General features: G+C 45.1%; 1 protein-coding gene across 5 annotated transcripts in view; it reads right to left on the bottom strand.

Annotated features, from left to right (window-relative positions):
* The window catches only part of GRIP2 (glutamate receptor interacting protein 2), a 247,055-nt gene that overhangs the window by 27,364 nt on the left and 194,217 nt on the right, over positions 1 to 25,474 (bottom strand). For all 5 annotated transcript variants that reach the window (XM_030282773.4, XM_072935061.1, XM_041718658.2 and 2 more), the window contains exons 5-14: positions 24,499 to 24,585; positions 24,156 to 24,231; positions 23,424 to 23,569; positions 17,456 to 17,603; positions 16,762 to 16,931; positions 12,954 to 13,079; positions 12,150 to 12,302; positions 11,751 to 11,937; positions 6,015 to 6,160; positions 5,323 to 5,403 (exon numbers count right to left, since the gene is read on the bottom strand). In XM_030282773.4, the coding sequence (XP_030138633.4) occupies positions 5,323 to 5,403; positions 6,015 to 6,160; positions 11,751 to 11,937; positions 12,150 to 12,302; positions 12,954 to 13,079; positions 16,762 to 16,931; positions 17,456 to 17,603; positions 23,424 to 23,569; positions 24,156 to 24,231; positions 24,499 to 24,585 (1,320 nt within the window). The remainder of the gene's footprint in view (positions 1 to 5,322; positions 5,404 to 6,014; positions 6,161 to 11,750; positions 11,938 to 12,149; positions 12,303 to 12,953; positions 13,080 to 16,761; positions 16,932 to 17,455; positions 17,604 to 23,423; positions 23,570 to 24,155; positions 24,232 to 24,498; positions 24,586 to 25,474) is intronic.

Raw genomic sequence — 25,474 nt, 5'->3', positions numbered from 1 at the left:
TCCTTATCCATTCATTTCTGCTGTTAATGTGGTTATATCTCTTCAAAAGACATTGTCTTGGGACCTCTGCTGCAGGAAGACAGTTTGGACACTCAGCCTTGCCTCTGGGTTTTGCTCTCCTGTGGGTGAAATGGGGATGGCAGCAAAGGAAGTCAAGGGAAGAGATGGAGGCAGGAGCTGGCCTGCAGAAACCCATGCTCACTCTCAGCAGGCATCCTGGCTGTGGCCTCCATCTGCCAGGGCAAGCCACTTCAGGTGCAAACAGACTATTTTTCAGACCCATTTGTATTTTTGGTGGATTTACCAGCACAAAAGATAGCTTAAATCTGCTCCAGTGGCCCAGAGAAGGCTTCATAAATCAACAGCTGGTAAAGGTAGAAGCATGTGGTGAGGAAGAAGCTCAAAATGAAAACACTGCTTGGCAGTGGTGACAGGGCAGTGATAAAAAGGTGAATTGATCAATACTGTTATTTACTTTTTATAAATTGCTTTCAGTCTCTCTGCTGGGATTGTGGCTAACTCAGTGTTTACACTGTGATGGATGATGAGGCCAGGAACACATGTCCAGTTTGTGTTTTTAATAGAATGCATAATGACTTGTACTGGTAAATTATTCCCCTCCAAGAAGAACCAGCACATATTTCACAGGCATCAACCCATTAAAAATGCCCTTCATTACTGACCAAGCCAAAGCAACACTGCCAATGTGCAGTTAAAAAAATTGTAATAATGCCATAGAAATGCATTTAAATAAGAAGCATTTTTAAATTGGAAATAACAAAATCAGAAACCAAATAATCTCAGGATAGCTAAGGCATGAGAAGAGGAAAAAAGTGAATCAGAATTGATTACAAAGAGCAGCAGTGAAAATCAAATCCTCAGTACCCAACTTTTTCCTCTATCATTCATTAAGTTTAGCAGCAGGTGCATAAATTAGCAGTGCCTCTAGCAGGGTATCTGCCTCATCACAGATCCTTTTCCTTTCACAATCTCCAGGTAGCAAAACCAGATCAGGATATCCCACCAGGATAAAAGCACTGGAGTGAATCAGCTGCAGTGTAAGTGAGGGGGCAGGACAGGTGGCTGCTGAGCCTGCCCTGCCTGCAGACACACTCAGCTGGGCTGGTGGCAGGGCACAGGCTAATACAGAGCCTGCAAAACTACATTTGCTTGGCTCAGAGATCCATCTTCTCACTAGGACAGTGATTACACTGCTTAAGTGACTTAATCGAAGTTATCTATCTACCCAAATTCCAGTTTTATCACCTGCAAGCAGATATACTGCCGACTCCTTATCTGCAGTACTTCACACCAAGGGCACAGGAACTGATTTGTTAAGATATATAAAGGTAATTTGATAAAGAAGCTATATAAAGCATTAATGCATATCTAAAATTAATAGCAATTTCAGTATCTCTTTAAACAGCTACACCAACACACCTCTACCCTACAGTGAATGTCACAACCAAACCTTGGAGAGGATATTTGAGACAGGAAAAAAATCCCAAACTCTCAATACAAAAGGTAATCTTTTGTATAATCAACTATCATTTGCCAGAGGGGAATAACAAATCTATATTGTATTTTAAGAGGTGAGGTATTGAACGTATGAGAATATGTGACTATTAGCTTCTCACTGCTGGAGATTTTAATTTGCAATAGATTTACAGAAAACCTTCAAAGGCATAACTGCATCATTAGATCTGGATGCAGCCAGCAAGATCAGAGCATTTGAGGCATGTGTTCTGCTAATGGAGATGGGAGTTCAGGCTAACAAGGGTGAAATCTTCACATCCCTGTGTCAGAACTTTCAGTTTACCAGTATTTGCCTCCTCACCATTCTGAGCCCCAGAGGTTGCTGCAAAAAGGTAAGCTTCAGAGCTCTTGGGGCAGAAAGGAGCATGTTCTGCTCTTCAGCCAGAGTAGCTGCTCTACAAGCAAATGCCCTTCTCTCTGGAACAGAGGCTGAGGTACTGGAGCATGGAGAAAGTGAGAGTTTAGCTGGCTTTGTGTCCCTTCACCTCTGGACAAAGCGCACGGAGCAGCACACATGGCAGCTTCAGTGTACATCATTTAGCATATTGAGGAGACTGAAATGAGGCTTGAGGGCACAGAGATCCCTCAGGAGTCCAAAGCACTGTCAGTGAGAGGCTCATGCCTTTAGATTTTGTACTCATCCTTTGAGGAATGGAAAGGGAAATAGTGCTACATGCATGTATTTTCACCATGCACCCTGATTTTCTGTGCCCCTTTGCCACACTGTGCTTGAGCAGGGGGAAGAAACCCATGTGTGCTCCCAGATCACAACCAGAGACTCATCCAGCCCAAGCATTCTCTTTCTGGAAAACCTTGAGATCTCTGAAAGATTAAATGCCCTCAGCAAACATCTGCCCCTCACCAGGAACGAGTACAGCCTCTTCTCTGTATGGTCATCCCAGAACCAGCAGCATCTGCCCCCCTTGTACACAAATTTCCTGGGTTTCCAGCCCTTTTATGACCATTTCCAGCAGATTTACAGCTCCTCCTACAGCCAGTTTCATTACATGAATTCTTCCAACACATCCATCAAGAATCCTGCTCTCCCCCCACCCTTTACCTAGTCCATCTCCCAATTAGCTCTGCAAGCCACAGCTCAGCAAGAACTTGGTCACACTTATTTCTGTAGTGCCACTCTGATGAGGTCACAACACTTTCTGCCCATTTAAGAGGTCAGAGGCAAACCTTCCCAGGCACAGGAATTAACTACAGAGAAGCCAGCTGAAGCCAAGAGGTAAAACTCAATGAAAGCAACTCATCCTCATCTGCAGTGTAGCTAGACTATAAAGTTCATTAATAAACCCAATTCTGTGGCCACAGCAGTGCAGTGGGTCTTCTTCTGACCCCTTCACCTTGCCATCTACTTAAGCTGCTCCAGTTTTACAGAGTAGGGAACAGGAATCCAATACAAGAGGCCAGTAAACCAAGCCCTTTAAAACAGTAGTTATATATTTTTCCATACCACAAGGAAAGCTGTCAAAGCTGTTTCTAGATCTACACAAACACTCAAGTCAGCAGAACTGAGAGGAAAGGAACTGAGCAAAACAGAGAAGGGTTATTTTTACCTCTTTTCTTTTGCTGCTTGCATCACACTCCTGCATGCACATCATGTCTCTGCAGGAAGTACTTAACATAAAGCTGCTTGCTTTGGTTTTAATGTTTGAAACTGGTATATTTATCTGCCTGGTCAGAGGCAAAGTGAAAAAATGATGATCTAATTTGCTAAGGATCATGTGGACATAGGTTTATATAGACAAATATGTGAAAACAAAATTATGATTAAGCTTGAATTTCATCCTTGCCACTGCATTTTCTGGCTGCCTCTCTTTTTCTCCATTTGTAAGTATAAGTTTGGCTTTGACTCAGGAAACAACTGCAATATATTTTAGGTTTATGCATGTGCATTACTTAAAAAATGTCCTACAAACATGTTCAGCAATCAAAAAGATCAACTCAATTATAGTGTTAAAAAGCTGCTTTGTAGTTGAATAATGGGGATCTATTTAAAACCCAGGGGTCAGTTCCTTTCTATTAGCAGTGATTTCAAAAAAGTGTGTGAAATCACTTCTTTTAAAAAATTTGAAATTAAAACCTTTCCAACATAAAAATATGTTTGAAGTGTAAATGCACATCTGAAGCAGATTCCATTCAAATAAGTCTTCACAAATAAAAACTTTTGTTCTTGCCAGCAGCTCCCAAGTTCATTTTACTCTCTAGCCCCAGACATAAACTAAACTTTGAAACTTAATAGGGCCTTGCTCAAGCCAGTTTTTGCTACCAGATCCATTATCTTAGGTTGCTCCTTTAGGCTGGAATGCCAAGGCAGTGGCAGGGCAGCAAGTTGGAACCCAGCCCACCATGCACTGCTCCCCACCAGTGAAATGCCATTATAGACAGCCTGCTGCTTTCATAAAGCACTTTGATGTCTTTAGACAGTAACTGCTATCAAGCCAAATGTTAAATACTGTGATGTTATTTCTCAGGATTGTCCTTGTGGCATGAAAAGGGGAAGCTGAAAAGAGGGAGAAGAAATATCAGCAGGTGCAAAGGCATCATCCTGTCCATGTTTCAGTCACTCCTGAGAATCATCCCACTTAGACCAGAGCACCTCCAATTAACTCTCTAACTAATGCTGTAAATGTCAAGAGGTAATTACCATAGCTTCTCTTTTAATGAAACCTTGTTTTCAAGTGTCCCTTGCGACTCCATTCTCCAGACACAGCTGGGTCCATGCTCCTGAGGGCTTAGAAAAGAGATCCCATAATTGCAGTCTCACAAGCTGCTCTGCTTCAGATCAGAGGTGGTGGCAGTCTCTGGGCATAGCAAACCTCAGATGATTCAACTCACTTTACCCAGAAGTTAGAGAGGGATGAGTGATCCAAGACCTGCATGTGTTTGCCATACAGGAAACATTCACTGACACAAGGCATAACAAGACCCCAGGTTAGCCAGAAATTTGGGATGGATCTGCCTATATCATCCCCCTACAGCATCCTCTCCAAAGAGGCCAAAAAATCTTTAAATGAAAAACTGTGTTCAGAAGGGAAATAGAGGTAATTAATCAAGAGTGAGAAGAGAAGAGAGAAAAGAAGGAAAAAGGTTTATACTCTCTTCTCTCAGTGCATGCCAAGTCCTGGCACATGGGTCTCCTTCTGCATGGCTTGAGCTTGTAAATGAAACAATTCCTGGCAAACCCTGGAATTTAAAGTGCCTTCCCCTGTCTCTAAAAGGCAGTTTTCCCTCTCTACCCTTCAAGCTGTGGGGTTCACCTTTTACTTGTTCTCCTCCCTCCACCTCTTTTTGCAAGGGTCCCACCAGACCCAGGCAATTCTTTTTAAAAAGAACACAATAAAAGTATGAGCAAGGAAATAAAAATAATATTACTAAGAATAGAATAGAATAGAATAGAATAGAATAGAATAGAATAGAATAGAATAGAATAGAATAGAATAGAATAGAATAGAATAGAATAGAATAGAATAGAATAGAATAGAATAGAATAGAATAGAATAGAATAGAATAGAATAGAATAGAATTCTGCACCACAGATTAAGTAATCATTTGAGACACATCCTTTGCCCTAACCCTTCATGCAGATGCTTTTTCCTGCAGCTGCCAGCTCATGGAGGCAGGAACCACACATCTGATTCATTCTGGGATAAATCACAAGCACTGGAGGGCTACAGAAATCCCACATGATCTTATCTCTCTGTTGAGTCCTCTAAAATGCCTGTGTGGAAAACAGAGGCTCTTGCAACTGCTACTGCAAGTCTGAGCAATACTTACAGCTGATTGTAATTCCAAGCTCTACACCTCTTTTCTTGGGCAATTTAACGTGGAAAGTACCACTGCTGGGTATGACAGACTCTATAAAGCAAAAAACAAACAAAAAAGAAAGAAAATGAGAAAAAAAGAGTTTTCAGTTGCATGGATGGTTTCTTTGGAGCCAAGAAAACAAGCCCATAAAGCACTGCTTTATTGGTTCAAATAAGGTTATCTGAGGCCCTGTGGACTTCAGGTTGAAATTTGGATTCTCATTAAAAATACATGCTCTGAACATCAAGTGCTCACATCACACTGTATTTCAAAACTGAAGCAGCTCTGTCAATGTAAATGGAAAAGAAATTTCTTAATACAAAACTGCACTTTACCTCTAGCATATAGTTTTGGCTCCCTCCTGGCTTCAAGGCCCTAAATGAATATTATTCTTACTAATGAGCAAATATTTAAAGTATGTCCCCTTCATCTACTCCTTAGGCTTATCTCAGCCAAGCAATGAGCACAGAACATTTATGAATGGATCAGAAGAACCCTCCACCTCAGTGCACATTAGAGAACAACGAGAAATGGAGAAGGTCCTCACAGGGTTTCTCACTCTTCCCTCTGAGCCTGGTGAATATGCTCCCTCCCAGGGGTTAGCAAAGGCACTGGCAGAGTCTTACAGGCGGAGAGGAGCAGCAGCTCCTTTGGGAACGTACCTGCAACATCAAATTCGATCTCGAGCACCACTTTGTTGGTGAGCGCCGCGTCCCGCAGCAGCTGGTTGGCCTCCTCCATGGTGCCCTCCTCCGTCGCGATGCCGTTGATGGAAAGGACTCTGTCTCCTACTTGCAGCAGTCCACACCTGCAGTTCACAGTGGGAAAAGAGGGAATGGGAACAAGGAGACAAGGAAAAAGAGGAACCAAGGAGACAAGGAAAAAGAAAACCCCACAACCAGCCATGAGTTACGTTTGCCAGGCAAATCTGTTACAAGACACACAAAGTACTGACATGTTTTGCAGCAGTGGCCCCAAAGAGAAAATAACTCATTTTGCTGTGCCTGTCCCAGTGTCCCTGGAGGGGCACAAGGAAGCAAACCTTTGTGGATTTCTGAAGTTCAAACATACTTTGCTCCTAAATAACCATTTCTGGTCACAGCTTTTGCAACAACCAAGGGGGAAAAAAAGTAACCCTTGCCTTTCTAAAAATCAACACCATGGCTGAGTGATGAGAATGATAAACACAAGGGAATGCAATTTCCTTCCCTATCTAACCACAAACAGCTCTTCCCATGACCTGCACCCTCTGGAACACAAACTAATGGCATTGAAAATTGTACTGATTCCTCTGCTTAGTTCATGGCAAATACTGAAGCTACAACCCAATAAACTCACCGAAACGTCTCAGCAAATTAGATAATCATTTATCCTTTCTAATTGCATTTCTGGAAGCCAAATGCACAGTGTTACTATTTAACTGCCTTGAAAGGCCAGTATTATTCCAGTGTGATGGCCTGACAATATAGCCACAACTGACCCTTTGGGGCTCTTGCTTTAGATCCACTTTCTCCAGGAACAGAGATCAGCAGGATTTTTACTTTGGAAGGAGAACATGATGGCAAGGCTACGTTAGAGATGTGCTGCTACAGCACAGTTGGTCCCTTGGGACCCCCCTGCATTTATAAGCAAGGTGTTTTTCACACCTTCCTACATTCAGTATCCACCCACACTCCCTTTTTGTTTTACATATACTGCAATACCATCAAGATGATCCTCCAAGTTATCTCCCACATTATCTCAGCTCCCACCTGGGCTGGCCCACGGCTCTACAAAAACAAGACTGCAGTGTTCCCTGCAACCAGGGAAATTGCTCATCTTCCTTTTCTTCTATCAGTTGTTCACTTTAACTACATCTTTTTAGACTTTCCACTTATCACATGGCTGTCCACTAGATCAGAGCTTGGGAAACCACTCTTCACTCATCACTAACATAAGCTACAGAGTCGTCTCCAAAAGAGGTTTAGGGTTATGGCATCAAGTCTAAGGTTCCCCTCAAAATGTGGAGTTATTTTACCAGAAAGATTCTCCAGAAGACATTAGTTGGCCTGTTTTAAGCCTTCTCCAGAGAATCTTTATTCCCTTCCTGTTTAATGATCAAACACATCTTTGTCTTCCCCTTTCTTTCACAGATACCTCACAGAAGACAGCTTGTTTTTTACTAAACCTTCCAGTCACTCTTCATCACTCACACCCGATTCAGTTGTAAGAAAACACAGCACCACAGCTTCCAGACACACAAAGGCATCAAAGGCAACAGACACTTGACTGTATTATTCATGTCCAAACAACAGGATGTGTATGAAAGGCTGAGTTATCGAGAAAAAGTACACACATCTGAATTCAAGAAAAATGAACAAGCACAACAGCTTGTGCCAATGGCCCATCAAAAGATGAGATATGAACAAGTTTGGAGAGAGCCCAGGAAGGTTATTTTAATGGTAGGAAGGTATATTCACACTTCTGCCTGAGTTCATGCCATCCATGGAAAAATGCTGGCTACTTTATGAGATGCAAATTCAGAGCTGTTTGTTCAAGGATTCTTGGATTAGGACAGACAACTCCATGATGTATAAATGAACCCACCCTTGTAAATAAATCACATCAAGTTTAATTACAGTCCTTTAGTGGACTTGTGGCTATGCAGCCACAGAGAAATATTAGCTTATAAAAACGAAGATGGCACCGAGTACAACAGAGATGACTCCTCTGTCACCAAGAGGTCTCTTGCTATGACAGAAGTGCACCTTTTGCAAAGGAGGGGTCAACAGCTGCATCACTCAGACACCACTGTCATCTCAAGCTCACACAGGGACACAATCCACTTTAGCATCCCTCTTTCAGCCACAAGGGCTGGGAGCTCATAGGATACTTTTACACTGCATCAAAGCAAATGTTTGCCACCTTTCCACCAGAGCTACCTTCTCCCAAAACAGCCATTTTTTATGGTTTTTCATTCAAGGTGCATTTGCCTGAGTCTTTTACATACAGCCAACAGCTCTGTTAGGTCAGAGGTATTTTATTTCTTTTATTATTAGCCTCAGTTAATCACTATTTTTTAAACCCTGGTCTTGCAGGTTTGTAAAAGTTTGTGGTGTGATGCCACAACCTTCTGGCTTTCTCTACCAAGTACAAGGAGACCTGACATCTCGTGTTAACCCTTCAGAATCATTTCAGAGACATCCATCTGCAGCTGTTATGTGTCCTTGCTTTGGGAATGGAGCTTGGGGAGCCAAGGGTCTTGGAGAGCTCTCTTTTGATCCATGGGATCCTACAAGAATCTTCAGACAGTTTTTCCAAAGAGAAGGCATTTGTCTCAGAGATGCTCAGTCTAACATCAGCACCTAAAAAGTGCTTTCAGACTATGAGAGCAGACATGTCTTAAAATCAGAAAGAACAGGAGTACAGGCATCTCCTGGAGTGAAAGATAGCACTATGAATATGTTGGAGTCCATGATGGGAATATCTCCCTGGGGTAGAGCAGATTTGCATCTTGCCATGACTCATTACTTGGGCTTAAAGACAGCAACAGAGCAGCAGAGGTGTCTCTCTTGATACAGAGCAGCACATATTCAAGCCTTGGGCAGGATATACACTAAAGAGCTCACTCAGCATCATCCATATGTGCATGGTCACTCCAGCTGTGGGGGGAGAGCTGTGACCATGGCCACACTGCTGGATGCAGAAACTCATCCCTTGTGCCCTTACATGGCCCTGAGCTGGCCTGCACAGGTCAGACATGCACATCTGTGTGTGTGTGTGTGTGCACATCTGTACCTGCACATTCGTGGGTGGGTCTCAGCCTCTAATGGATCAAAGCTCTGCTGACAGCTGCAGCCAGCTGCTAAACTTCGCTTTTGCAAACCATTCATACCCAAAAGGCAGAAACACAATGATCAAATAACTGTGTCTGAGCAGAGCTACAAAAGATGTAGCTCAGCAGGAAGCATTGATTTTGGATACCAGGATGGAGAAGTCAGATACTCTCCCTCTGCTGCCAATGACAGCTGGGGGAGGAAGGACACAAAAGCTACGTGCTTCAAGGCAGCCAAGAGGGGATGTCAGGCTTCTTCCCCTTCCACTGTCCCTGCTGATAACAGGGGCTGAATCACTGTCTCATTCAGAGCCCACAGGCTTCATCATGCACCCTAGAAACAAAACAACAGGTGGGGAGGAAGGTCTATTAGAGGCTATTTGCAGTAAAACAAATCACAAGTCAGACAGGTGCGAATTTTTTGCATCAAATCGCTTGGCACAAGCTAGCACAAAGCAGACAATAAATGTGAGGCAGCCCAACATCCCTGAAAAGAGGGTGATGTCATGCACCTCCCTGGTAGTATTCACACTTGCTGGGCACCCCAGAGGCAGCTCCTCCACAACAATCCAGGTGGACAAAGCCAGTGTGGATCATGTGCTTGTACAACAGCATATTCAGATCCACAGATTTTGCAGAGTGTGTGAACATCCAGGTCAGATCCAGGATTCTAAACCTGATCCCTGTATCCCCAGAGCTCACCTTTTTGGCAAAGAGCAAAAACTGAAGCACAAGAAAGAGCACAGCCCAAACTCAGCTGGGAGCCCAGCCTGGTAAAGGGGATGAAAAGGGCTCTAATGTCTTGGGCTGCAGCTACAGCAGAACCCCTGAAGAGCAGGGAATAAGGTATCTTGAATGATGGAGCAAAGAGCTCTGTAAAACAGCAAGAAACAAAAAATGAAATAAAAACATAAAACTGCCTTTTTCACTTCACTGCAAACCCAGTGCACTTATCACTTCAAGATGGGGAGGAAAGACAGCATTTTCCTGCCAGCTAGGAAGAGCAGCATGGTTTAGGAAAGAATGAAATACACAGCAGAGATTTAATCCCCAAATCAAATCCGGGCTGCAAATGCAGAGAGGATTGCTCCCAGTCTCCAGGAAGCGGCAGCCAGAAGAGCGTGAATGCTGCTGGGCGGGCAGTGCGAGGGCGAGCAGCGGGTGTGACACATCAGAGCCAGGCAAGGCTGCAGTCACTGCTTTTCCTCCAGGCTTGGCAAGAGGATAAAGCAAAGCCAGGCAGATTTCAGCACATCTCCCTTGTCCCCTGGGACAGCAGGCTTTGTTGCTGCCTGATTTATAAAAGGAGTTTGGTCCCTCGCAACATGAACCAAGTTCACCCACAATAGAAGATAAAAAAAAATCATAAAACTATCACCTTAATTTTTAAACCCTGTTTGGAAACAATCAAACAAATAAAGAGCATGACAGGCTTTTAAAATCTCTCTCAACCTCCATCAAGACAGCTCTTTTTCCTGTGGCAGCCCCTTGTCGCTGTCCTCCCACAGACAGAAGCACCAGGTACTCCTGTTCCACATTGCCTCTGCACTGGCTGACCAGAGAGGATACAACACAGAGACTGGTCTGCACAGCAAGGACTTGCATTTGCTTTTCCTGCCATATGAGTCTACAACTCCCCATGTGCTGTTTTTCTGGGCTGGCTTGGAGACACCAAACCTTCAGCACATGCTGATGGGGCCATCAGAGACTTCTCCAAGAAAGGTTCTGCAGCAGACACTGATTGTGGCCACATTGCTGCACCTTTGGCACCCTTAGGGAGGACAGACCACAGTGGTAATCAAAGGTGGCAAGAGAAATGAGCACAGGAACATTAAGCTCCAGCCTAAAGAAATCAGCTCTCCTCAAGAGATCAAGCCATGCCATGACTTGACCTGTTTAGTAACAAAAGCCTTACCAGAAGACACCTAGATTGTAGTGCACAGACACTTGAGCAAACTTTACATCCAGCCAGCAAGAGTACTGGGAGCAACTGAACTCTAGGGCTGAGGCTCCACCACTGGAGGAGTCACTGCTCCCTGTGTCCTCAGGGTGAGAGAGAGCAATTAATGCTGCTCCTCCCTTCTGCATTTTTCCCAGCATTACACAGCCAAAACCAGCAGGGATTAACCTCAACCAGAGCCCTACCTCTGTGGTTCAAAGCCTTGTCTTTATAGCCAGTTTATATAGCTGGGCTTTTCTACAACAAAATCAGTCAGGGGTCACTTATTTAGACCTTTCCCCTTTTTGCCCCTATACAAAAGATTTATCTTTCAAAGAGGAATTTAAAAAAAAAAAAAAAGAAAAGGAATGGGAATGGCACTCTCACACAGACACACACGCCCTTCCTCCTCCTCCCAGACCAGCCGCAGCCTGGTGCCAAGACGTTCACCTGGGGTGCGAGGGAGGCCGCGGTCAGCCGACGAGTGCAGAAATGGCAGTGACAGTAAACCATGCCCAGTGAAGAATGGGAGATATTACAAGGATGATAGTAAATATCTAAATGAGCCTCTGAGGAGAGAAAACAAACCAAACCATGAAATGTTCAGTAGCAGCACCATCAGCATCCAAGGGCAAGGTCTCTAACCTCTCTGCCGGGCTGTCAGGCTCAATAAAACGGACGAGAGGCGGGGAAGACAGAGTTTCCGTAGCAAAGATGCCTCCCTGGAGCTGAAGTCCAAAGCCATTCAGAGGGTCTCCCCTGAGGACCACCTCTGTCGTCTCCGTGTGGACTATCTGCCCACCAGGACCCACCGTGCTGGAGGCCAGCGACACTGAGAGGATGAGAGAGGCAGAAGGTCAGGGCATACATCAACACAACAGCCTGGGTCCAGGCTTGGTCTGGTGGTGGTGGGGACAGTGACCAAGGATGAGGGAGGCACTGACAGTGCTGAGTGGCTCTACCCCGGCTAACCTTTGACAACAAGGACGGCAAGGCAGGCATGCATGGCCCCTCCAACCCAGCCTGGCCCAAGACTGCTCTTACGTGAGCTCTTGTGCTCCTTCTTCTTCTGCCTCCTCCTCAGCATGGTGGTGCGGGGGCTCATGGGGTGGGAGCTGCGAGGTAGCGTGTTCGAGTTCTGGCACGGGAATCCCTGCGCGTTCATGGTGGGAGACGAGAAGTTGGCAGCCACCAGAGCTGGGGACACACAGAGCGCGTTAGGGACGTGCACAGGGGCTGCAGCAGCGGGTTCACTCACTAACAGTGTCACCAAACACCTCATGGGTTTGGAGCAGCTCCTCCTTTCCAGCTCCAGGGTGCAAGACTCAAGGAATGTTTGCTTCCAACAGTTTGGACACAGTGCAATGTGTCCTCTTCCCTATCTTACTGCCACGAGACAAGAAACCTGGGGCAGCACAGAGCCCACTCCTGACAAGAAGTGCATCTACAGATTTTGAAGTAGCCATAATCCTGCTGTTAACAAGCAGTGTGGCACTAGGGCTGAGCTGGATGAGCTGTATCACATTCCTACACAACACCAGAGACACCCTTCTCTGTCCCACAGAAACTCATTTTTGCTGTATGAAACCAGGCATGGGAAGGTGGGGTTACAGGATGGGTGCATGGGTCTGCCCAGCACACTGCTCTCGTCCCAGTTACCAGATCTGCGTGTGCTGGGCTGCAGACACTGATTCTGTACCTCAGCACTGGGCTGTAGAAGCAGAATTAGATTACTTAGGAGGAAACAAAATGAGAAGCCACACTGTGGATCTGAATATTAAGGAAATGGAGGGTCACAACAAGAACAAACATGGGCAGGATGAGGGCAATGCCATGGAGTGAGGTTACATTTGCAGTAATCCTGTCCAGATGTCTGGGTCCAAGTGGGTGTCTTGCAGTGTCCAGGGTGGTGGGTGTGACAGTAGTTGACACAGGGGTCCCAGCAGTGATGGTGGTCACTCTTCTGCACCTTGACTGATGGTGTCCAGGGGAGCAGAAATTGCCACAGGCAGGAAGGAGAAATGAGAGAAAGAAAAGGTAAGAACCATAAGCCAGGAGATTGTAGAAAAGAGCTTTATAGTGACTCTGAATAAGTCAGGACCCAACCACAGCGTGTCAAGCATCAGCAGTAAAAATGCAACCCCACATAACCTCATGACACTTGATGCAAAGTGGCGGAAATCCACCTCTTTCCCACAATAAACTCCGCATCCAGTGCCACCAGCCTGACTCAGCCATGCTGGCAGTGCACACATGTCATTTCCATTTGCAGTCTGTTGTGCAACGTGCAGGAGCTCCATCCAGCCAGGAGTTTTCTGCAGAGGCTGTCAGCACTCTCTGACAGCACCAGGGAAGCCTCCTTGTGCTGTTTCCCACCTTGCTGCCAGAGCTGCCCTCCCCTGACAATGCTCAACGCCTTCCCTACGTGCTGTGAGCACTTTGCTTGGCTTCAGCATTCGCCTGTTTAGCAGATACCCTTGCACAGGAATGCACACATGGATGAAAGACAGGAGTAGCAGAGAGCCACCTCCAGCTCACCACAACAAAAGAGGGTTTATACACCACTGCTTAAATTAAGGAGGCCGCCAGTACAGGAAAAATGCCAATGCTGTGGCAAACAGCAAATGAAAGCATAGCACCAACATGGTGCTGTGCCTGTTCAAGGGCACAGCACTGCTTTAACCTCAATCCTAACCCCATGCTGGCAGAATCTGTTGCAGTGTGACATCCATCATCTGGAAACCCTCATCCAGGAACTGCAGCTTTGCAACACCAAGTCACGAAGCCACAAGTCTCTTCTGAAGTGTCTCAAACAGTCCCCAGGCACAGGTCCCTTTTCTGTTCTCATGGACACTCCTTTTGCCCCTGGGCAGCACAGGGTCAGTCTGGTTTTCCTTGTCCAACATCAGGTGCTCTGTTCCAAATCTCTGCACCATGCTGCCTGAATCTGTTTTCCTCCAAGAGGAATTTCTGGCTAACAAGCAAGATTTCAAGCTTTTTTTATTCAGCTAAGCATGGAGAGCATCCCACAGCAGAGCATCACTGCAGCCACACATTATCCCAGGGTTCTCCATCTCACAGCCACTGGCACTGACATGCCACCACCTTCCCAGGATGACATCTCCTCCTGCCTCTGGGTCCTCTGACCAGGCAGAAATGCCACCAGCCCTGGCACTAGCAGAACCTTCTTAGGGTGCAAAGCTGGGAGAGGGACTTATTTTGTTTACTGAGCCCACTCAGAGATCTCCTCTAAAGGTAATCTGTTAGTGCCTTGAACAGCAAAAATCCATTTTTTGTGTGTGCATCACAGGCGTTAAATCATTTAGATTTTCCAGACAATATAGTGATTATATTTAGTCTTTGGAAAACATCTAGTGAGTTTAGCACTTAGTCTATCAAGCTGTTAAAAACATACTTCCAGCTCTGGGGTTTCTATTTTGTGTATTTTCAAAACTAAATTTTGAGCCAGAAAGCTTTTAAAAATAACAATCAAATTAGCTATAGCTAGACAAAAAGGAAAGTTCTTAATAAAATTAAGCACTTTGAACATAGGGGACAGAGCTTATGGGCATATATATGGAATAATTTAATCCACTTATAACAACTAAAACTCTCCTATTTGTCTATTAATTCTTAGCTTATACTGACAACAGAAAAAATGTGCCTTTGAAACTCAGCTGTCAGCAAATTCAGGAAGAGGAGGCATTTTTGACAATTCTGTGAAAAAAACCCTACAACAGCCTTCCCCAATCTTTCACATATCATCCCTGCCTGAGGAAACCCATCCATCCCAGCACTGTTCCTGGGCACCATCTGTCCCCATTGATCCTGTGAGCAGGGCATAATCCTCCCACAAACCCTCCACGTGCCCCCAGAACCACAGAGAAAGCCAAGTCAGTTTGACAAATCCCATACTTCAGCATTAGGCCATATTGCATACAGCAACTGATCCAGCATCAGATCCCTCTCCATCTCCTCCAACCAGATGTTGATTGCACAAGAAACCACTTTTAAAAATATAATGATGAACACCATGTATTCACAGGCTGAAAGGACTCAGTAATGCAAGTGCTGAACAGGGATGGATCTGCATCATACCTTCTCCTCAGTTTCTTTCCCTGGGCTCTATTCTCTTGCCAAATATGAGAGTTTGTTTTTGCAGGGTCCATGTTTCCTTACTCTCCCTGTTTGCTAAACTCAGAAACAGCAGCCTGGGGAGCTGGCACAGCATCCTTCTCTATGATCCCTCATGTGTTAAAGAGTTTAATCACAACTGAGAACAATTGTTACATCCCTGAATTTTCATACTCATGTGTTGCAATTATTGTCCCAAGTTTGTGTTCTGTACTTCTGCCACAGCAAACTGATCTGTGTATGAGGGTTTGGGTAAACAGGCTCTGATCACACCAAGCTGTCCTTCCACAGAGCCTCCCTCTCCTGAGCAGCTGCTCAGTGCACATATTCTCCAGAAGATTAGGAGCAGGGCACTAATGGAAGGAGGAGAATACTTCATTTTAACAGCCATTGAAAAAGGATTATAGCTTTCCATTTTTTCATGGGCACAAAGGTCAAGTTGCCCATTCACTTTGTTAAACTGCTTCAATTCTGCACAATTTGGACTGGACATGTAAGGAATTTATTTTAGGCATGGAGATAGTTTTAGGTTTAAGGTTTCACTGTATCAGTTTAAGGAAGGCCATAAGATATTTCCCTCCTTTCTGCAAACTGCTCTGGAAGAGAGTGGAAAGAGCAGATGTGCCCAGGGCTACTGTGCATGAATATTATTAAAATGCATGTCCCTGAGAGACAAGTGATTACAAATGATGGGAAAAGGGACTGGTGCTGAACAGTCATACCCAAAACACCTGAATTACAAGACTGCCAGTACAGAGTGTACCAAAACTGCAGGAAAGAGCTGCAACAAATACGCAAATACTGAAGCCATGGTCACAATGAAATTTATAGGAGAGCCTGAGCAAGCTTCTCACGTGGAGAGAGGAGCTAACAGTGGGTAACAAGAATGCTCACCACGGTGAATTCCTAATGACATTTTACAGGCATTCTGGGCTTGATCTTACTGCAGCCAGAATTTACTTCCTTGGTATTTCTTTTGCATGGCTGGTGGAAATCAGCAGCTACAGATGGATTCACTCTACCCCTGGCTGCCCAGACACAGCTGCCTCTCAAGAAGGCTGGTCTGAAAGATGAACACTTGCATTCCAGCTTTGGAAGTTCATCAGGACCATGTCCAGGTACTGAACACATCCTTTACAAAGCCTTATCAAGAATCAGCAAATAAAAACTGAGCTTGGAAATATATTTGCTAGCAGCAAAGTTGTTTTCCTCCCTTTTGATCAAAGTCTCTTATCTGAGGCACTAAGGAAGTGGCTTGCACAGTACTCAGTATTGCAAAACCCTGGGATTCCCATCTCCAATTTCCCTATTCAAGCACAGATGTTCAGATGTTGCCTCTTTTTCCTATTCACATCCTTGAAGAACATCATCTAATCACATACATTTCATCAAAACATCCATTTTTTTCCCTCTACAGATGTCTCTCTTTGGAATCTGTTGCCAGCACTCAAAGCAAGAACCCCTTGTAGGGACCTCAAGTGAGTTTTGAGGGTGACCAACAGCGTAGGCACAGAAGACACACCTGTTTCTGGAGGCTTCAAAGGCAGCCTGCTTTGGTGAACAGGTAATATCTCCAGCTTGACATTTTCAGAAGTGGCAGCTAAAAGCTGAGTTGCCTCTAATAAGGAGCAGTGCTCTGTGCTTGTGCCATCAATGGAGAGAATGTGGTCACCAACGTGCAACGCGCCGCATCTGCAAAGGGAACAGCAGGAGAGGTAATTGCACACATCGCCAAAATCCACGTCCTTTCAGATTATTCTCAGATTTTGTTAGTAATAAACTCACTTTGTGCCTTGAAGTTGAGCCTGTTTTGCCCTTGGAGTGTTTTTTCTCAGTCCTTATCTTAACTCTTGAACCCTTTGTTTAATTTTTTTTTCTCTTCTCTGCCCAGCTGTGGAAAGGGAGGGCAAGTGAGTGGCTGTTGTGGGTGCCTGGCAGTGGGCCAGTGTCAAACCATGACAACCATCCTAGCTGAGTAATGCATGAACCTGAGGTTTTTAAAGCTCAGCTTTCACATTTACTGATTTACCTGCATTCCTAGTGAGGAGTGTCCACTGCTGGTGGACCAGATGTTTTTAGCACACACAGTGATAAGAACATGTGGGCATGAAGATTTCAAGGCAAGACTAAGAAGAGTGGCTTATAACTAAGAAAGGGGTAAAAAAGCAGCAGAGAAAGGAAAAGCAGAGCTAGGAACAGCCTGTTCAGATCTGTACCTGTCCACCACGCTGGCTGGCTTGATCTTGTCGATGACAATGACCTGCTTGTTCCGGTGCATGGCTGTGGTCAGTGTGATTCCCAGCGTGGACCCTGGAGTCTTTGCTATTTCAACTAGCAAAGGACCAGAAGCATTTGCTACAGTATCTGCAAAACAAGAGAGCACCTGAAGACACTTCTCATACAGCCTTTTCCATCTCTAAATGCAGGGGTTGGCCAACAGTGCTGACTTGCCATGTGAAGCAGCAAATCTTTAGCTTGGACATCTATAGTCCACGTCACATGGTGAGTTAACAAAGCAGAACACTCAAGAAGAAAAATTGTCTCTGCACAAAATCTATATGATAATGAAGAGTATTACAACAATTCACTCATGGAAAGAACTCTCCTCTCTCTTCACTTTGGATTAAAAAGAAATATTGAGGAATAGATTGCCCAAAGGCTCTGCAACAGTCACATCAATGCTATTACAAGCACAAAAAAGGAAGATCATAAGGATATCACTGTTACTGGCTTTTTCCCAAACAAACCAAAACAAAAAGGCACAAGAATACAGGATTCCACTATCTGCAGTACTCAGAAGTTTCATGGCTGATGACAAGCCAGTCAACTCCTCTCTGCTTCAGCACCAGCTTCAAAATACCACCTCAGCTGCTTGTTTGAGCTCCTCCAGTGTGACAGTGGGAGCAGACACAACACTGCCAACCCCCTGCTCACAACAGCCTCCTCCCCCATCAGACAGTACAGGGGCAACTCACTTTTAAAATATCTCTGCAATAAGCTTAATAGATGCTGTGAGACTATGAAACTCCTACGAAATTGCACCTGTTAGCATAAGCCTGCATCAAACCTATCCATCTCTTCTGAGGAAGGGGGAGGACAAAGGAAGCCTGTGTTTCTGGCTGATTCGACAGAAATTCCCTCCAGCTCTGTTACACACATTTGCTTCCAGATTACCTAAAGCCATCATGAAGAGATGGGATTCACAAATTTATTATCACCACCAGACATCCAATAACCAGCACCGCCCATGTGTAGGTGACAGCCCCCACAAAAGCACTCATGAAGACCCACCCATCACTTCAAAGGAAAGGCCAGCAGAGCCCTCTGAGCACCTGATGCCTCCTCAACCCTTAATTATTCATAGTAAGGCTTTTCCTTTCCAAAGATATGCTCCACTAAAAATGCTGATGCTACTTGGCTCCAAACCTGATGCATGGCTCATTCTTGCTCTCTGATAAATGGGAACTTTAATGCAGATCTGGGAAGCTAAGCTGCAGCAAGGTCTTTTCTGAGATTTGTTGAAGATACTGGGTCTCTGGAGACAGAAATTTACCTTGGAAATTCCCCTTGGGGATCAGCCAAGGGATGTTCAGGCTCTGGTATACTCACAGTGCCATTTTTCACAGGAAGCAGGAGGAATGAGCCACGCTAAAGGTTATGCAGGCTTCACATAAAATACTGTTTATTCTCTGATGAAAAGGACCACTGGGGAGATCAGCAAGCCTGGCAAAAAGCACAGTCCCAGTTTAATCAAAAGATACACAAAGCCTGCAGAAGGTGTACTTAAGTGTTTGCTAGCAAAGGAAGCAGGAAGAGACTGACGATCTCTTCCAACAGCAAACATAAGGTATATGTCAGTTTTGCAGACAGTTTTTTTGTGTATGTCCAGCACATGTCCTCTGAAGAGGGACATGGATTTATATCCCTCCACCTGAAGGGAAGAAGGTAAAGAAAATAAAAAGAGCTTGCTGGACCGTTGGACCTTTCTTTGCAAGGAAAACTCCTCTCCAGTTTACCCAGCATCCAAGCTGCTCAGCTTTGCCAAGTGCTTCCCAAGGAGGTCTCAGCATGATAGTGAGAAGAAAGAACCTCAGGACCTCAGAATCAGGGTTATTAGCAAGACTGTAGGAAACCACAGTCCCACCTCCAGTCCATGGTCACCCCTCCTGACACACACAGTACGGGCCCCCTTGTTGTCCCTTTTAATTCTCATCTCCATCACAGATGAGAATTGCTCCAAATCCATTTTATAGAGGCATTTATTGAGGAAATACCAGCCAAGCCTCTCTTAATTATTCTAGGAGAAGATTTGCCTGAAATCAAAGGTCAGAAGTCAGCAATCCAGCAATATTTGTGAGGTGTGATTAACATGGAGCTATTACATCCAAGCTAATTTTTACAGAAACATGGAAGGGACAGAGTAGGCCATGCTATCACTTGACTGTAAGGAGTCAATTGGCATTGTTGCACTGGCACCAGGAGGTGTTTCTGCACCATCATGTGCAGCTACAGCCTCCCAGGAGGACACAAAGGGCTTGCAACACCTGCTCATACCCATACGCTTGCGGGGGACTCAGCAATATTGTGATGGATATGAGGGGAACAGAGCCTGCTCCAGGTTCTCACTCACCCCAGTGCTGAAGATATGGGAAAGGTGATCACCCCACCATTCAAAACAGGGGCTTGGCAGGCATTTTCTAGAAGATCTTCTTCTCAGCAGCTTCTTTTTAAGGAAGTACAGTGGGGGGGTTTCATTTTTGTGCTAGGTTTCTGAGCCTCACTTGGCTTTGCTCACCTCTCTGAGGAGGAATGGCTCTTGTAATCAGACTGGAAAGTGCAACTGCTTGGGGAATAAGCCAAGTGTAATGCTAGGGATGAATTTTTCCTGCTGTAATGCACTTTGGGAGAGAGGAGGGAACAGAAAATGAGAAGAAAGGAAATGGAAAAGAAAAGGGAAAATGAGAAGAAGGGAAAGGGGGAAGAGGGAATGGGAGAGGGGAAAGGGGAAGGAGGAAGGAAAGGGAAAGGGACCTCCCTTGCAAATGCAAACAGAATAAACAAAAAACTCCTAGAAAAACCAAACTGGGGAGCTACCCCCTTCCTGACACAGCCCAGCAGCTCTTGTCCCCTGCAGCTTTAAAGGCATAAGGAGGATTTGACTTCCTGGGACCCTCTTCAGGCTCTAGCCCCTGCTACTGCTTGGCAGACACTGACAAGTCACCCACTTGTAGGACACTACCAGCCCTTCACTCCATCAGCAGGAGAGCTCCATAGGCTTAAAAAACTTCAGCCTAAAATTGAATGGGTGGAGGGGCAGTCAGGGGAAGAGAGAGGAGGAAAAGGACACAGCAAACTGCTTTGCTCATCCATCATCTCTGGCAGCGACCTTTCCCCCTTCATGAGTCAACCCTAAATGCTTTCAGCCCAGATCCTTGGTACATGGCACACACAGATTATTTACAAAGTAACTACTCAAATACTATTTTCTGGCTGGTCAGTTTATCTGAGGTGATTTTTTTTTTTTTTCATTCTCCCCTGTTTTTCAAAAGGCCCGTAAGATAAAGTGCAGCCATGGGAAAGCATCTGTTCATTGCAAAGATCATCTGGCATCAGCAAAGGGCAGAGATTTTTCCCAATGCCCCTGGATGGTCCAGTTGGCGCTCATTTAAAATTGAAATAGCAGATTATTTTAATTCCTTCAGTAGCCTTGAAAAATCTTAGCCAGCCTGACAAAAAGCTTGTCATGGTCCCATCCTATGCCAGCCTCCCTGGAGAAATCCCAGCAGGCTCAGTGGCTCAGGGGATGCTCAGCGGCAGTGGCAGGCAGCTGCCACAGCCCTCACACCAAGAGCAGGGCTGGCCCCATGCAGATCATCCCCAGTGCACAATTTGGGCTGGAAAACCACAGAGACAGCTGGGGAATGCCATGATTCAATGCTCCCCCGCAGCAACCCTGGGCTCTCACCAAGGACAGATGCAGAAAGACAACTTTCCCTCCTCAAGGGTCAGCCCACACCCACCCCAGCACATACAGCTGCAGCAGAGTGAGCACCATGTAAAAACCTCTCCTTTCCTGAGGGTGTACAAGACAAGCACCACTTCATTGTGGTGTCCCCAGCCCCTTCACCAGGTTGTCAAAATGGGAATTCAGAGTCCTTCTTTTAGGCTGAATCACCAGCTCTTCCCTTCCCTCATCATCTTCCAGAGGCTGTAATAGTTGTGAACTGGGGACGATGTACTCATCTCCCACTGCAATTATTAGCTGCTGCCTGGCAAAACTGTCTGCAGAGATTGTTGTAAGCAACATGTTCCGTATCATCTTGCCTTAAAAGAAAGCGGGACAAATATATTCCTTTACAGGGTTGCAGAGAGCATTCTCTAGGCAAAAATTATCTAAGAAAGGGGCAGGTTTTACATTTTTGGGAAGTACCTAGTTCTGGTCCACAGATTAGCAACACAAGATGGAAAGCTACGGCATAAACACCTGCTGCCCCTCTGTGTTCACTCAACCCTCAGAGTTTTAGGTGAGAGAGTTACCCAAGAAGAAACACCTAGACACCAAATCACCTTCACGGCTATTTTTTGCTCCAAGTCAGATTTTAAAACAAGAAGCTTTTTGCAACATAGACACCGTGAACTGCAAAAACAATAAACCCCCGCAAAAGGCTCATTTCCCATGCACAATTAATTTATTTTTTTTATCATTGTTCAGACTCGACAGATCCACTAAATCCCTCCTTACCTCCATTTCCTCCCCTCCCTGGAGCAGCCTGCAAGGAGAGGAATGAACATCCCTTACTGCCCAGTTACCCCAAAAAATCATAGGAAGGTAGAAAATAGGTTTTGGGTAGTTTCTGTTTCCCATGGTTTAAGTGTTTCCTCTTCATCATGAGCAGTTTCCAAAGAGAAGCTGCTCCTGTGGTGTGGCAGAAGCCAGGCAGTGTGCAGGCAACTCAGCTTTTCCTTCCAGCTCTTCCATGGAGAACTTGTCTTGTGGCACACACTGCCCAGCTCCTGGCAGCCACCCAGCCAGGGGAGAGCCACTAATCCATGCTTCCCAAAAGGAAGGGAAAAGCTCCTGGTGAGGAGACTCAAGCAGATGCAGAAGGCCCTCAGGGCTGTCAGAAGGAGCTCCCTTATCCTAGTGCACATTGCATGGGTGAGTTCTGGTGTTCTCAGCTCTCTTTCCTCAGGGGTGATGTGGCATCAAACTCTCTCAGCTTCAGATTCTTTTTATTTTCCTCCACACTGACAAATCAGAAAACAACCTGATATCACAGACTCCTGTTCCTCACTGAATCCTAGGCTCAGGCATGTTGGACTGAACCTGTTGGTTAGTGAGATTTGTGGAAAAGACTGCAACCTAGTCCAGCTCGTGGCTCCAGGGAGGCTGAAACCCCTCTGGAGATGGATATGAAACATCACAATCTACTGCACAGCTCAGTAAGCTTCCAGAATCAACACAGCTTCAAAGGTCTGTGGTAACATTAAACTCATTAACAATGCTCCCTGCAGTAACAGCTGTATGTCACAAAGCCAGCTCAAAATGACTTTACAGTAGCTAATAATAAACTAAACCTTTTCCCAGGGCTTGAAACTTAAAATCAAACTAAAAAAAAAAACCCCAACCACGAACCCACCAAATGCTCAAACTGTGTAAAATGCTTTTTAGAAATACTCATCCTCTGCCCTCCAGTAAATTCTGTCTTATTTGGGGTCAAGCATTTGATCACCCCTCATTTATTTCAGAAGAAGATCTGGAATAACATTTCTAAGAAAAGGAAGCTCCAGAATTAAGCAGGGTCAAAATTTAGAGGCCACAGCAAGTCTCTACTTGCATGCAGCTCGCTCCTCTGCACATTTAATAGTGCTATTTGCAGTGCTGGCAGAGAGCTTCAGCCCCCTTTAGCTATGACTTCTCCTGTGCCCTCCCTGGCTCCATTTGAAAATCCCCTTTTGCCCTCTCCTCTAAAGCCACTCATCATTCCTATCAAGACACATCACTGCATAAGGGCATTTCAAATGCATTTAACGAAGCCAGCTTTGAACTTTACCCCGTACATCCATGCTGGCAGCACATTGCTCAGCAATTTTTCCACTGAAACTGAGTATCCCAATTACTGTCTCTAGTCTCACATACTTTCCAGAGGAAAAAAAATCCCATCACAACCATCTTGTCCTTACCCATGATGGTCACATCATACTCGATCTGGAAAAGTGCCTCCTGGCTGCACTGCCGCAGGATGTTGAGGGCATCAGCATGGGTCATGCTGTGCAGAGGAATCCCATCCACGCTCAGCAGCCTGTCTCCAATTTTCAAAGACCCTTCCCTGTAAGAAGCCAAAGGCAATCCTTTTCTTTATATATGTATTTATGTTTAGAAAAATTATCTATATATATTTATATAGATAAATTTGCTATATAACTATATTATCTATATGTAAATATATAAACATATATTATTTGTGTGTGTACACACATGTATGTGTGTGTATGTATATGCACACACATATTAGGAAGTCAATTACTCTCATCCTGTAGGATGGAAGAACACTCTTTGGACAACAGTCTGGGTTATTTATAGTACCAGGCCCATCATATTAAATTATGAGCACAAGAGTAGATAGACTGGCTCCTGCTTTCCAACACAGCATCAGCGATTCAGCTGCACAGGGCTAACGAAGGGGCCGCCTCTGCAGGAGCAGCTTCTGCCTTTAACTGCAACCTCTGCACTGGGCCAGGCTGGGAGCGCCGTGCCCACCTCCCCAGCCAGCACAGGCGCCACAGCACCGCTGGCACTGCGCTCCACCAGCACCAGCGGGCAGGCACCAGAGCAAGACGGGAAGGGCACACGTTCAGGAGCATGGGGACAGCTGCTGGAGTGTCCTGGGAAGGCAGGTGTGACACGAGCAGTACCTGTCTGCAGGGCCGCCTGGCCTCACGTAGGTGAGCACCAGCGGCCTGGACTTGTGCCAGTCTTCATGGGCTCCCCCTGTAATCAAACCAGGAAAGCCGTAAGTCACCGGAGGTTTGAAAGTCTGAGTGAGAGTGCTGAGAAAGACACATTTATCACATAACAGCTGACACAGCCTGCCAGCAAAATCACTGCCCTAGATTAAGCAGCCAGCAGTCCTTAGAGGCAGCAGGGGATCCTCTCCAGGACATCCTTTGACTGCTTAGCTGAGGTTTTTGTCATTCACCTTCTTCCTTTTCCCACTTTCCACCTCTGCTTCTGATTTTCAGTGGAGGAACTACTAACCTCTCAGCACAAAGCCAAAGCTGTTGCCTTCCTTGTAGAGGGACACTTCAATGGTCTTGGGAATAATGCCAGCACTGCTTTCTGGCACTAAAAGGAAGAGAGAAAGACCCAGTTACCCCAGATAAACCTTTTCCAACTGCAGTGAAAAACAGTATCAAAACCCATCCAAACAACACTGAAATTAAAGTCCAGCCCAAAACCCATATTTTATTTTCCCTTCTTGGAAGCAAAAAGAGCCCAAGCCGGACACATGAACCTTTATCAGAGCCAACCATCAGGTTTTAGGATGATTTCACCAGCTCAGTGTTGTGCATCTCCCCTCAAATGTGTCTTGGTTAATACCCTGACATTCAAGTAAAACCATCTCGTTTATCAACTGGCTTTAATGCATTCAGCTTTTCTCAAAAGCTTCTGCCACAGATAGAAACTTATTAAAAAAAACAGCAGCAGCATAAGGAATCAAGTCACCAGCTGACCTTAAAGAAAATGAAAATCCCAAATCCTCAATGCATAAAGTTGGTTTCTTTCCCTTACCTCTCATATTTTGGATTTTAAAAAAGATTAAGCAAATCCTTTAAACTGATCCTGGGGGCAATTCAGTATTTTTATGTTAAATACACAGTACTATTTGTATAAAATACAAAATGTACAAAGTAAAGAGAAAAAGAAATAAATGGTTTCCATCTCTTGATGTCCCCTACTAGTTAATGATTTCTTGCACTAACTGCTGTGAATATGGGACATTTTCCCTGTCTCCACACAGGGTGACATTTCAGCCTGGTCCACTCTGAAAATTCCTAATTTTCAAACCAAATTCCATGAATAGCCACAAAGATAATCCAGAAAAAAAGACCAAGAACTTGACTTTGAGGTGAAGGGTGCCCTAGGCACATCCACACTGCCATTTCCCTTGGCTCGGGAGGGGAGTTTGAAGCAAATCTCTTCATTGACCACACTCATCCGTACTGCCAAGCAC

This window comes from Taeniopygia guttata, chromosome 12 (assembly GCF_048771995.1).
Source record: "Taeniopygia guttata chromosome 12, bTaeGut7.mat, whole genome shotgun sequence".
Classification (NCBI taxonomy): domain Eukaryota; kingdom Metazoa; phylum Chordata; class Aves; order Passeriformes; family Estrildidae; genus Taeniopygia; species Taeniopygia guttata.
Note: the sequence above shows the minus strand (reverse complement) of the source record. Positions and strands in the feature narration are given on the sequence as shown.